Genomic DNA, 13,635 nt, shown 5'->3' with positions numbered 1-13,635 from the left:
GGGCACCAGACCTCTTTGCAGATGGTTGTGAGCCACCATGTGGTTGCCGGGAATTGAACTCAGGACCTTTGGAAGAGCAGGCAATGCTCTTAAGCACTGAGCCATCTCTCCAGCCCCCGAAATAAATAAAGGAAAACGCATGCACTTTAATGTCTGGGAACAACCTTAAGATGTTACCGTTACTTCACAGTCAGCCAGTAGTATGGATTTTTCCTGTGTTGTGGGAGGGTTGGGCTTGAGGTTGGCCTAGACAGTTTGGCTCCATTAAGACATGCAATCACTGTAAAGCTAGGTATACTCTAATCCACACCATAGCTGCAGCAAGCCCTTCTGAGCTGTCTCCCTGCCTGCACTTCACCCCAAGGCATATCAGCACTGTCTGCTCATCTTGACCACAGTCCCTTGGCCACATGACTAAACTGAGCTAGACAGACAACTGTGTTGTCAGTCTAGAAAGCTGTAAATGCAGAGTTTGGGGGGATGTCAAATTGGGTCACATGTGCAGATGGAAAGGAAGGAAGAGAGGAAGCAGAAGCTAACAGCAGGGACACCCACACTCAGTAGCTCTCTCTCTATACGGACCCTGGAGGAAAGTTCTCATAGCCCTTCTTCACCTTTCTGAAGTAGACTTGTGTTACTTGCTAGCAAAAAAAAAAAAAAAAAAGGAACTCTGGTTAAAATAATTAAAACCTTACCAACTAGAGGATAGAGGATGTCACCAAAAATTTTCATTTTTGAAGACCCACATGGACTCTTTTCCCCCTCTATCACTTCTAAAAATGCACATATGCTTTTACTATAAACATGCAAGGGTTTGCTGTGGCAACTAGTTTCAGGGCAGAAGCAAGGCAGCCACCAGGATGTGGGATCAGCATGAAGAAAGCTCTGTATCCAACAGCAAGTGCTCAGCCAGGACAGCCTGGGACAAGAAGGACAAGGAATGTGCTGCCCAGTAGAGACTGGGCACCAAACCGTCTGCCCTGCCAGACTGGGCCAGATGGTGGCTTTCTCAGCAGTACCCAAATTTCTGACTCAAAATGGACACATGTGACTCTGTGAGGCTCCAGAGGACCATTCCTCCCGAGCCCTAGCCATCTGGAGTACATGGCAATGGTACAAACCTCCGGCTGGATGGCTTTGAACACAGGGATGTCCATCAATGTGATCTGACTCTACAAGAGAACAGAGATACTGGGTTAGAGGCTTTTAAACTGATACTGAGACACAGAAGGTTTAGTATTCATAGGGTACCATGTGATGTCTGGACACACGTGTATGATATGTCACATTTAAATCAGGTTAGATATATCTGTCTTCTCAGTTATAACTTCTTCATGATAAAACATTCAAACTCCTCCATGTTTTCTGCAGTACACAGCTCATCCTCTGTATTAACACAGGCTGGAACTTCTTTCTCCACTGTTTGGTCCCCCTCCTGACCCTCCCACCCTCCCAGACGCCCACACCCAGGCTAAGGAAACCATCTTTCCTCACTAGCTTCCATGAGACTAACCTTTCTATATGCCACATATGAGGGAGACCATGTGGCACATGTCTTTCTAAAGCCTGGCTTGCTTCACTTACCAGACTATTCTGTGGTTCCAACAGTGTTATCTCAACTGACATGGTTTCATTCTTTTTTATGACTGAATAATAACCCACTACCTGTATGTGCCCCATTTTCCTTATCCGTACATAGGTTTACCAACGTAGTTTGTTTTCACATCTTGGCTATTGTGGACAGGCCTACAATAAACACAAGTATGGACTTCACGTGTTCTGGAGATACACCCTTTGCTGGGCTGCTGGTTCATACACTGGGAGCATCTTCACTGTTCTCTGTGACAGCAGCTGCACACACAGGTGTCCTTTTCTCTGCATCTTACTATCTCTCAATTTTTTGGTAACAGTCATTTTCCCTGGAGTTAATGAGAATGAGAGTATTTGAGTTGCTTTTTCCTGATGACTTCTGGGCATCCTTCCATGTCCCCCAGCCACCTACATGCCTTCTCTGGGAAAGCCCACCAGGTCCGTTATGAATCTCACTTTGGGCTTTTTGCTGGAGAGCTTTCTGAAGTTCCTTATATATTCTGAATCTTAACCCTCGTGGTGAATGCATAGCTTGCAAATATTCTCTCCCACCCTTCTGGGCCATTCCTTCATCCTGTTGAATGCTTCCTTTGCTGGGCAGTCTTTGTGTCTGACAGAATCCCATTAGTCCATTACTAACTTCATGTCTTGCCCTTTCCAACCCCTTAGAGCAGTGGTTCTCAACCTCCCTAATGCTACAGCCCTTTAATACAGTTCCTCATGTTGTGATGATCCCCCACGACATTATTTCATTGCTACTTCATAACTGTAATTTTGCTATTGCTACAAACTGTAATGTAAATATCTGATATGCAGGATATTTGAAATATGGCCCCTATGGGAATCATGACCCACAGGTTGAGAACCACTGACCTAAAAGCATCCCCTGTCATGTCTCCACCCCTGCCATTTCTTCTACTATTTTCAGTTTCAAGTCATCTTAATTGAGTTGGATTTTACTGATGGTGAGAGAGAGAAATAAATTTCTGTGCTATCTTCCCTACCACATCCCTCCTCATAGATCCAAGCCCACGCCCTTCTCTTTGAAAACAAAATGAACTTCCAACCTCAGAGTTGATCACAGTCATTTGGAAGATGAGGCATGGAGTAAGAAAAACATTTTAGTTTGGAAATGCTTATGCTACTTGGGTTTTTGTTTCAAGTATGACTTACCTAATTTAAAAAGGTTGTAGATACACTATTTTAAAACTTGTATGATAGAGACAGCATCTATCACTCAGATTTAAATAAATAGTAGCACATATAGACGTCTCTTCTGAAGCCTCTACCTCCCCAAAATTACATGGTAGAGAGCTATTCGAGATGTGTCCACAGACCCCATATGAGGTCTTTTTTTTTAAGACTTATTTATTAATTATGTATACAGGGTTCTTCGTGCATGTATTCCTTCAGGCTAGAAGAGGTAACTGGATCTCATTACAGATGATTGTGAGCCACCATGTGGTTGCTGGGAATTGAACTCAGAACCTCTGGAAGAATAGGCAGTGCTCTTAACCTCTGAGCCATCTCTCCAGCCCCCCTTATGAGGTCTTGAACTGCTTATTATCCCACGAGCCATCAGTGAGATCAGAGCAGAAGTTAAGCGGTAGCTCTGAGAACCTGTAGGAGTATGGCATGGCCACAACAGTCCTACTGCCCTCTCTTCTGTGCTACTCTTGCAGAGTGGAAAGAACAGAAGAGGGTCCTCCCAGAGCAGCAGACAGACTGATTTCACTAACGGGGCCAAAAGTTCATCTAGGGACCAGGGAAAAGCGTCACTCATAACAATTCTTCGGGCCAAGGTAACTTCATTACTTACTCGCCTTTGTGCATCACATTGGAACCAGGTGTCAATTACCACCTGCCTCTGAGACAGGCCGGGAAGAGGAGCCATGGGCTTTTGCAACACATGGTCTATTGAACCTATCCAGTGAGACACATTCAGATCTTGCACTCCACAGGGCAGAAATTCAAAATAAGAGATAAAAAATGTCCAATGTGACAAATACATCATTGTGTGTGTGCACATATCGAGGGGTAATGAAAAATGCACTAGTGCAACCACAGAGATGGGGCTCTTGAGCGACAGCGTAAATGCAGTCAGAGCCTGGAGAGAAGGCCCACTGCCTTGGCTGAACATTCACATGCCAAAGTTGTTCTAGAGAAGAGGAAACAGAAGCTGTTACACTGTGTTATCAAAAAGCCTTATATCAAGACAACACTGGAGGAAAAAAATGGCAACACATAAAGTATGTTACCTGTGACCATAGCTGGGGTACAGGCACAGAACTGTGGCCAGCTCCTGGCACAATTCCAAGAGGCTCTGCAGTCACTGGGCTGCTAAAAAGCACAGAACACAGACCAAAGCATAGCATCCTCAGAGTCTAATGGGAGGGAAATGGGTAGAGATTTGTACAGTGGGCATGCTGTCCCTCCCAGGGCACAGGGGGGAATGTTGCCACTAATGGAAGCTTGGCATCAAGAATAATGAGGCACCTGATGAAAATCCTAGCTCTTGTGCTTTCCCCTTGGTGGCAATGGGTGTGTGACATCTGCACACCCTGTCCTTGTGATCTGGGTAGAGTGGCTCGTAATAGTGCTGCAAGCCCACAGAACGCAAAGCTCCATCCTGGGCAGTGCAAACAATTGCGAGCTTTGCTGCTATATATACCCCGAGCTTGTTAGCCACATGCTGCCACACCTGGATCAACTGTGGATCAACACAAGAGCAGAAAGGCCTTTGAAAACAGGAGATTTGAGCCAACAGCTCAGGGCATCTTGGTTCCATCTCCCATGTGGTTCCAGTTCATGTCCCTCCTGTCTGCTGGGAACTAGGAGTGTGTGGAATGACACTTAAGAGAAGAGCCCAAATCCAGCTGGTGAAACAATAAGATATTCTCCCCCTTTCACCCCAGAATTTCCAGGGGAGCTACTCCAATGATGACATATCAGCCAAGCTTCTTTGAATGGTCTCAGTTTCGCATCCTGATCCCAGCTCAGGCTGTCCGTCAGAAACAGTGTGCAGATGTTCTCAAGACACATCAGTGGCTGTTGAGACAGGCTGATGTGGTAAAGTGCTTGCTGTTCAACCTGAGCCTGGATCCCCAGCATGCTCAGAAAATGCTGGGTACGACAGTGTGTGTCTTTAATCCTAGTGCTGGGAGGCAGAGACAGTGAGATCCCTGGAGCTCCCTGGCCAGCAGTCCAGTCTAGTTGTGAGTCCCAGGCCAGAGAGAAATCCTGTCTCAAAATGTAAGATGAAGAGCAATAGGGAAGGACGCCCAGCATTGACTTCCGGCCTCCATATATACCCATGTACACCACGTACACATGTACACACAAAGGGGGAGAAACCAAACACCAAGAGCGCTGGTCCCAGGATGGGAGGCTGTCTGTTCCTAACATAAGAAGGTTTTTCAGAGACCCATATCCATTTTTGCCTCTCAGCTTTCATCAGAAAGGATGCAAAGTCTCTAGCAAGACAAATATCCAAGTAAAACTCAGCAGGTCACCAATGTCACAATACTTTACTACCACACCAAACTTGCTGAAAGGCTGCTGCTGAGCAACCCATCCCCCAGGGTATGAAGGCTCCAGAGCTGTCAGTTACTCTCAAAGGGCAGGGTGGAGGGGTGGGGGTGGCACATGCTAGGGGCCTACAAGGTGAGGTCAGGTCCCATTCCCCACTTGCTTCCAGGTACTAATCCACCCAGGAGAGCTTGAGCAGGGAGCACTAGTCAAACCTCAGAGTCACTAGGCCATGCCTGCTATGCTTTTCTCCATCCCCAAAAACCTGGGCCACTCAACACTGAGCCAGGCTTTGAAAAGAAACGGTGAGTCACTACATACTGTACGACATCTCTGCAGGGATGAATGCTACAGCTTGGAAGGGGCCTATCAGAGCACTGTACATCTCCCACACCCCCAAGAAAAAATGGGTATTATGTCGTTAAGAGAAGCTAGTTGGTTAGCTAAAGGGAAAAATGTTTTTGTTTATGATGAATATACATATTCCTAGCAGTGCCACACCAAATCCTTACATCCTAGCCAGAGCTTTCATGTAAGGCTTTCCCAAGAAAGCAAACAGAAGTTGTTGGTTAATGTTGTATTGTGTTATATAAGGTACCTGAAAGTCTGCCAATGAGCAGCCTCAAGCACTCACAGGACACTAAGCCGTCAGTTCCAAAGGTACACCTGAGTTAAGAGCTCACAAGGGAGGCCACAAGCCATGGGAGACATGACCAGAACCACAACCAGAAACATGAGATCCGTGGCAAGAGGCACAAAAGCTACAATGAAAGTGCTCCTAAAGCCACAACGAAACTATGGGAGACATAGGAGGCCACATACCACAACCACAAAAGTCCCCAACTACAGCCACTGAAGCCATGACCAGGACACAGGAATAATAAACACAGCCATGGGAGGTCATGACCACAGTCAAGACAAGAGCCATGGAAGCTATAACCCAGAGCCACAGGAACGCATGACCAGAATCATGAGAGCTATGTATGACCATAGCCACAGGAGCCACAACCAGTGCCACAAGAGTCATGACCAGAGAGATAAGGGAGGCCATGACAAGAACCACAGAAGGCCACAATGAGCCACAGAAAGCTACAAACAGGCCATGACCAATATTTGAGAAACCTCGAATTCTCAGAATGGGAATACAGACTCTACAAGGAGAAGCTGCTGGCTGGCAGTCAGAGCCATATAAACAGTAATGATCCACCTGTAGTTGGCATAGAGCCTCTGTACCATGGGGACCAGGAAGAAGAAGGAGGAAGAATGGGAAGGGGAAGAAGGAGGGAGGAGAGAAAGAGAGAATGTCAGGGACTAGTCATAGCTCTGCAGAGAAACACAGCCCTGGAACAGTGCTCAGAGTGAGGTTTGAAGTCACCCCAGAGCCAATATTCCCCTCCCTAACAAAACCCCAAGAGAGAAAAACATCATGGCAAATGACAGGCCAGCTCTGCCCCACCGAAGAATCATCCAGAAACCAAAGACAGGCTGAAGAAAAATAATATTGCCTATTGCTCTAGGAGATGGCACATAAACATGCAGAAGGTGGAAGCAAACAAAAAGGAGAAAAACGGAATCACAAATGCATGGTGTCTGCAGCCGAAAGTGTAGCGAGCAACATGGCTGGCTTTGTGATATGTGTCAGCAGCAGACCCAACCCTTTGCCAAATGTGCCTGTTTGTGTACTGTGTGTGCTTTGTAAACTGCACTGAGCTCTGCTCCTTCTCTTACTGTGCAGACACACTGTGGGTCCCACCCAATTGTAAACCCAAAGCATTCTTTTCCATCACTTGATCTCCTACTGTGAACATATGTGGTATTCCCAACCTGGGCAGAAACCCAGAGCAGTGACTCCCTCCAGCACCCTGTAACAGAACCACCATCCACATCAGTTCCACGTCACTTACAGCAAACTCCTCGGGAGTCACTTTCAGAACGTCAAAGACGACAGCATCATAGCTCTTGCTGGCATAGTCGCAGCTCTGGCCCTCCAGAGAATCTGAGCTGCTGCTGCCCTGTGGAGAAGGCAAAGAGAAATACCACCTAACTGGTCTGGCCTGAGGTTGCTGCCACCCACAACCTCCCCAGAATGGAGACAGAGTGACAGGCTCACGGGATGAAAGGTGCCTGCTGCTATCACGTTGTTCCACGCTAATCTCCAGAGCACTTCCCACACCATCTCAGTCCTCACGGTTCTCTACATGTACATGGCAGTGTTCCCATTTTACAGGTCAACAAGCAGAGTTGACAGTGTTTCTCCACGGTTCCTTTCCCATAAAGCTGAAAGCCGGAATGTGAAGCTTGCTATCTGAACCCCCAAAATGACCTTGGACCACTATCCCTAACAGCTTCTGGCCAGCATTGTAACAACAGGGGAGAGTCCAACACCAGAGCTGCAGTGTAGCTCAGTACAGAACACTCACCAAGCATGCTCAAGGCCCAGTTCTGTCCCCAGCACCCAAAAGAGAGAGAAGAACCCTAGCCTAATTCTCCCTCACAACGGCCTCCAGACTCAGGGACCCGAGGAGATCATCCCTTTTGTTGACTTTGTTTTTTCATTTTTAAAGATTTGTTTCATTTATGCATATGCATGTGTGCCATGTGTGCACAAGGTACCCAAAGAAGCCACAAAAGGACACTGGATCTCCTGGAGCTGGAGTTATAGGTTGTGGTACTGGGAATCAAACTCTGCAACAGCAGCCAGTACTCTTAACTTCGGAGCTCTCTCTCAGGTTACCTTTTCTCTGTCTGGCTGGTTAGTGCAGGTCACTGTAACACAAATGATGAAGCTGGCTCTGGAGGTATAACACACAGAGAGAGCTGGCTTGTGAGCTGAGAGCTAACTGCTGAGCTTCAGAGACTGTTGGGGAGAATTCCTCATGTAAGGGTCACTGAGTCCTGCGTGTATGGACGGGGCCTCCCACAGGGAAACAAACAAAAACCCAAATTGGATGGAGTTCATAAAGCCCACCCCTCTGAAGGTACCAAAATGTTGGACACACCTTTTCTTTAATATGACTGCATTTCATCACGCTCTACTTGGACACTCCATCAGGCTCACCACCCAAACCTGTGCCTGTCCATAAGTGGTTTTATCCATCTCTACTCATGGAGGACTCTGTGGTTTCTGTCCATTCCTCCATCTTAGAGTAGGGGGTGAAGGAATCTACTTTTGCTAATTTCTTTTTATTTCACTTTCTATCTGGGGAAATGTTGCAGTCTTACTGGAAACTAGGGTGTTTTTATAGGTCACGGAAGAAAGCTAATAATTATGACAGTGTGAGGTCAGGGAGTGGAGCAGAAATGCAAGCGGCCCACCTCACGCCTGGGCCTGAGGTGTCTACAGGTGAGGCTCCCACACTGAAACTCCACGTGGTCTCAGAAGGTAAGAGACCATGCTGGCTCTGCAGGCACACAGGCCCGCATAGAATGCCAGCCTCATATCAGCTGCCACCTGGTCTCAGGCACTGACATCATTTTGCTGTGTCTCATCAGGTACAAAACCATATTATTAAATACCATATTCCAGAGTAGCAACACCAGTTCCCAAACAAACCCAAACCACCCCGCTTTCAGAACCTACCACCACAACTTCTTCCCTCCCCAGGACATGCTGGCTCAGGGGCTAGGGTGTGTGACAAGCATCATTTTAAAAGTTCTTTAAGTGCAAGACATTGTCCCCCAACGATAATCTGATCTGAATAAAGCTGAAAAGAAATAGGACTGGCCCCAGTGCGCCTGGAATTGGCAAAGAACTAAATCTGCACTCTCCATGTACTTCAAGACACAGCCTCACCAAGTTGACAGGGCAGTATGTTAAAGACACCAAATCAAAAGTCTGGGAGACTAGGTTTGAGTCAGCCACCTGCCCAGAAGTGGGAACCAGTTTCTTCTCCTCTTTGTGCTTTGGGTTCCTCAACTACAAGTTGACAAAGGGGTGCATACCAAAAACAGAGAGAGCTGGGTGTGTATGGATGTGTGTCATTCCGTCACCACATTGCTAAGTACTTCAAGTTTCATGTATGCACTCATTCCAAACACACTTTGGTACTTACAGCACATGCATGGAGGCCCTGAGCAATATCAAAATCTGCACTGCATAAAATCTCCTAGCATAGAGTTATATGTGTTGTCCCACATATTCTGAGTCCTCTCTGGATGGCTAATGCCTATTACAAAATAAATGCTGTGCAAAGAGTCACTGGTGCTGTTCAGAGAAAAATGAACCAACAGTCTGCACATGCTTGGTGCAGGAGTAAGTTTTTGTTTGATGCATGGTTGGTGGGTCCCCTGCACAGAGGGCCGAACATGCACAGGGTAGCTGTGAGTATACACATCTATGTATTCATGCATAGATACATACACAGGCCAGAGAAGAAGACTATTTTACTTGAGAAGGAGTGTAAGTTACAGATACAAACAGAAGTCTGGCTCCTCTAGTTGGATGTAAGGCCTTAGCGCATTGCTGCAACACCCCAAGCCCTCAGGTAAGGGTACTTATTGAATCAAAAGTTGTCCCAAACTATTTGCTGGCAATGGTGACAGTAGCAACAAGGAGACTCCGAATTAACTACTCTGGTCTCCTAGGAAATTTTAAAAGGCATCAATGAGACTGGAGAGATGGTTCAGTGGTTAAGTGTACAGACTGCTCTTCCAGAGAGCAGGGCCTGAGTTCAGTTCCCAGCACCCACACCAGGAGACTCACCATCGCCAGTAACTCCAGCTCCAGGGGGATCTGATGCCCTCTTTTGGCCTCCATGAGCCAAAAGAACACAAACATTTAATTTAAAAAGACAATTTTTTAAAATGTTTTTAAAGGCATTTATAAATGTAGTTTCAAGACTAAAAATAAAATCAAAATTTTTTTAAAAGACTGATAAGAAACTAATTCCTATGACCTTTGGTTAGTTAATCTGAGGTCAAATTTCAAAACTCCTTGTGGGATGCTCAGACCCAACCCTGTTTTACCAGCATCTCTGAGGAGCCAGCACTACACCCAGACACAGAGGTACTAGCCTCAGATGACATTCCTCCTTCTGTGTGTCTGTACCATTATTGAGCTGGGAAAGCAAATCCCAGACCTCATGCAGAGTCCCTGCCCAGGCCACGCAGACCACCAGTCCTTACAGCCGGTTCCTAAGAAGCAAGGTAAATAAGTTCCATGGCCAGTTGGACTGGCGTCTGTCTGACCTCATTTTGGAACACATGGCTTATTTATAATCAACAACAGTTTTTCCTGGGAAAAGTCTGATCCCTTCTTGCCACCAAAATGGAATGTGACTCTTGCCATGGCTGGACTGGAGAGAACAACTTCAGAAAACATCACCATCCACACGGTTGATAGGCTCCCAAACCTCCTGCCTGGAGGGGCAGGTCCTCAGAAGACCTGTATTCATGGCCAGGGCCCCATGTATGGACCTCTCTCCTGGTCCCCTCCCACAGCCTACATACCTGTGGAGTGGCGGAGGTGACTAACACGCTAGCCATCAGACCATTCCTCTTGTACATAGTCTCCGGGCCTCAGGGAGCTTCGGTGCCACCTCTGCTGGTGACATAACCTGCCTGCAAGGCAAAGGAACCCATAAAAACCTACTCTAAACCCACAGAACCACACCAGCCTCCAAAAGATCACCCAGAGACCTGAAAAGAAAGGTGTGAGCTGGTATCCTTCAAGCTCAGGCTGGCCCATAGAACCTGGGTACCTGTTTCCCTCCGTGGAACATGGTGAGCCTGTGCCATTACTGAGCTCATACACCTAGATAATGCTAGATCAATTGCCAATGTCCAACAGCTGTATGAATTCTGCTCCTTGACTCTTGTGGCAGCAATGAACCCACATTCCTGCCCAGTCATCCCACCCCTTGCAGCAGATCACTGGGTCCCACCTACACATCCATCCCAGGATGTACCTGGCCCTCACAGGCCCTAAAAGATGTATTACAAAGAAGATGAAGGCTGATGAAGAAACTGGACACCATGCTGTGCCATCACAACTGATACCACAAAGTATTCACTAAGAGCCATGTGCTGGACTCCTCTACCTTATCGTCCCCTTCCACTATCCCAAGAGAGGCCTTTAAGTCTTGCCCATTTTCTATGAAGGGAAACTGAGGCACATAGAGGTGCATTTGTTTACTTTATCCAGTAGCAGTGTCACCCAAGACATCCTTGAATGTCAGGTCTGGCTATTCTGCCTGGACTGCTCATGTGCACAGGCTCCAGAGAGCATCTGTCACCCCCCAGAACACCAAAAGCCACCAGCAGCTTCTCAGCAGAGAGTGGAGAAATGGAAGCTAACTGCAGTTGCCAGGGAACAGGGGGCTTTGAGCCGAGGTGGCAAAGGGGAGACAGGCAAGGAGACAGCAACAACAGAACCCATAGAAACTCTTGCGTGGCCAGTGAGAGCAGCAGACTAGACCAAGCTGTTTACAGCAAGGCACTGAAAGATGGCGCAGCTGTCATCAGGGAAGAGACAGAGGTGGAAGAGGTCTGGGGGGACTTGACTCAGGACATGGTGAATCTGTGGCAGATAAGAAAAAGCCATCCTGAAGGGCAGGAAAGATGCTCGGAGGTTCAGAGCTCTGTCAGAGGGACTAGCACCCATCAGGTGGTTCACAACTGCCGTAATTCTAGTTCCAAGGATCCAATATCATGGGCCTCTGTGGGTGCACGCACACACGTATGTACACACACACACACACACACTCACACACCACAGCTAATAAGGGGAAAGCCCCTAGGGAAACACAAACCAGATCCAATACCATGGGCCTCCATGGGTACATACACACGTACACACACACACACACACACACACACACACACACACACACACACACAGAGTTAATAAGAGGAAAGCCCCTAAGGTAACACAAACCAAAACCACAAAGACACTACTTCATACCCAATAAGATAGCCAGAATCAGAAAAAAAACAAAAACAAAACAAAAAAAAAAACAATCTATATCAAGTAACTGGGAGCTGGGGTGAAGCCTTCGTGCATTGTTGGTGATACAACTGCCTCAGAACATAACTTGGCAGCTCTTGACTAGTTAGGACAACCCAGTGATCTGATCCCAGCATCTGCTGCAAAGGATGAGCACATCCCACAGACACACAGAGGATGCCTGTCACAGCACCACTCCTATCAGCAAGAGCTGGAGCCAGGTCAGAGTCCATCATCCAATGAACATCAAGGCAGTGTAACCTAGCCACACAGCATGCTACTACTCAGCTAAGAAAAGAAACGAGATGCTAGCACAAGCACAGCATGATCAAACCTCAAAATGTCATGCCAGTGGAAGAAGTCAGATGCAGAAGAATGTACAGTGTGATTCCATTTTAGGAAATTCCCAGAAATGGCAAATTTATAGGAATAAAGTGCCCATGGCAGGAGAAGCCTGCATACAGATACAGAGTACTTTTGAGGAGAAGAGAGTATTCTAAATCTGGGCGATGACAAGTATAGTCCAGAAATGAGGGACCTGGGGCTGTAAAGCTGCCACACAATACATGAGAGGAAGTGCCCTCAGCTTCACAACAGGACCTCACCTGGCCTGCCTGCCATTCCCTTTGCAGTAATGGAGCAAACAGCATGATAAGCTAAGAAAGGAAATGTAGATGGGACCCAGAACCAAGGAAAACCCTCCATCAGAACCCCTGTGAAGGGCACAGGAGCTCCATAAGAGGGTCCTAAAAGAGATGAAAGAAAGGTAAACCCAGCTCAAGAGCTCAGCCATAGTAATTTGGGGTCAGGCCTCTTAGACTGCCCCAAATCAGCCCAGTCAGTCCACTCCAAGTTCAAGACTGAGGCAGGCTTTGCTCCTATCTGTATGTGCCTGACACTCTGTGGGTCTTCCCAGGGGAGCCAGGCCTGGACACCAATTTTCTGAGTACAGCCCAAACCAGAGGCTCTCTAAAGTTGTTCTGGTGACTCCCTACTTCTTCCAAAGGATGCTGCCATGGCCGGGGAGATGGCTCAGTGGGTAAAGGCATGTGCTAACACTGGGACCCACATTGTAAAAGGAAAAAAGTGATTCCCTTCAAGTTGTCCTCTGACCACCACATGCATGACATATAAATGTTAGAGGAACATGCTGCCAGCCCCACCCTCTTCTCCAGCCCTATTTGGCAGGACACACCAGTGGGGCAGCATCCAACCTGTTTCGCTCATGCCCTTACCACAAGAGCCCCAGGAGATACAGACCACTTACATTGGAAGGTAGGAACTACTCAGGATGCTGGGAAACTGAGGCCCTATGAATTCAAATCCTGAACAGGCCTGGACATATACATCCCTAATACTGCCTCCCACAAAAGCATAAGAAAATCATGCAAGGCCAGGTGGTGGTGGTGCACACCTTTAACCCCAGCACTTGGCAGGCAGAGACAGACAGATCTCCATGAGTTTGAGGTCAGCCTGGTCTACAAGAGTTAGTTCCAGTTGAGCTAGGACTGTTACACAGAGAAGACCTGACTGGAAAAACTAAAAGAAGAGGAGGAGGAGGAGGAGGAGGAGGA

The 13,635-nt window shown here is 47.2% G+C and overlaps 1 protein-coding gene across 9 annotated transcripts in view; it reads right to left on the bottom strand.

The window, feature by feature from the left end:
* Ralgps1 (Ral GEF with PH domain and SH3 binding motif 1) overlaps positions 1–13,635 on the bottom strand; it is a 232,807-nt gene that overhangs the window by 187,391 nt on the left and 31,781 nt on the right. For 8 of the 9 annotated variants that reach the window (XM_026778124.1, XM_026778130.1, XM_005346022.3 and 5 more), the window contains exons 2-4: positions 10,567–10,677; positions 7,023–7,130; positions 1,122–1,172 (exon numbers count right to left, since the gene is read on the bottom strand). In XM_026778124.1, the coding sequence (XP_026633925.1) occupies positions 1,122–1,172; positions 7,023–7,130; positions 10,567–10,623 (216 nt within the window). In that variant the 5' untranslated portion in view covers positions 10,624–10,677. Of the gene's footprint in view, positions 1–1,121; positions 1,173–3,848; positions 3,931–7,022; positions 7,131–10,566; positions 10,678–13,635 lie in introns of those variants that run through there. The other variant, XM_026778136.1, reaches the window with a different exon arrangement.

Source organism: Microtus ochrogaster, chromosome 4 (assembly GCF_000317375.1).
Source record: "Microtus ochrogaster isolate Prairie Vole_2 chromosome 4, MicOch1.0, whole genome shotgun sequence".
Lineage (NCBI taxonomy): Eukaryota > Metazoa > Chordata > Mammalia > Rodentia > Cricetidae > Microtus > Microtus ochrogaster.
Note: the sequence above shows the minus strand (reverse complement) of the source record. Positions and strands in the feature narration are given on the sequence as shown.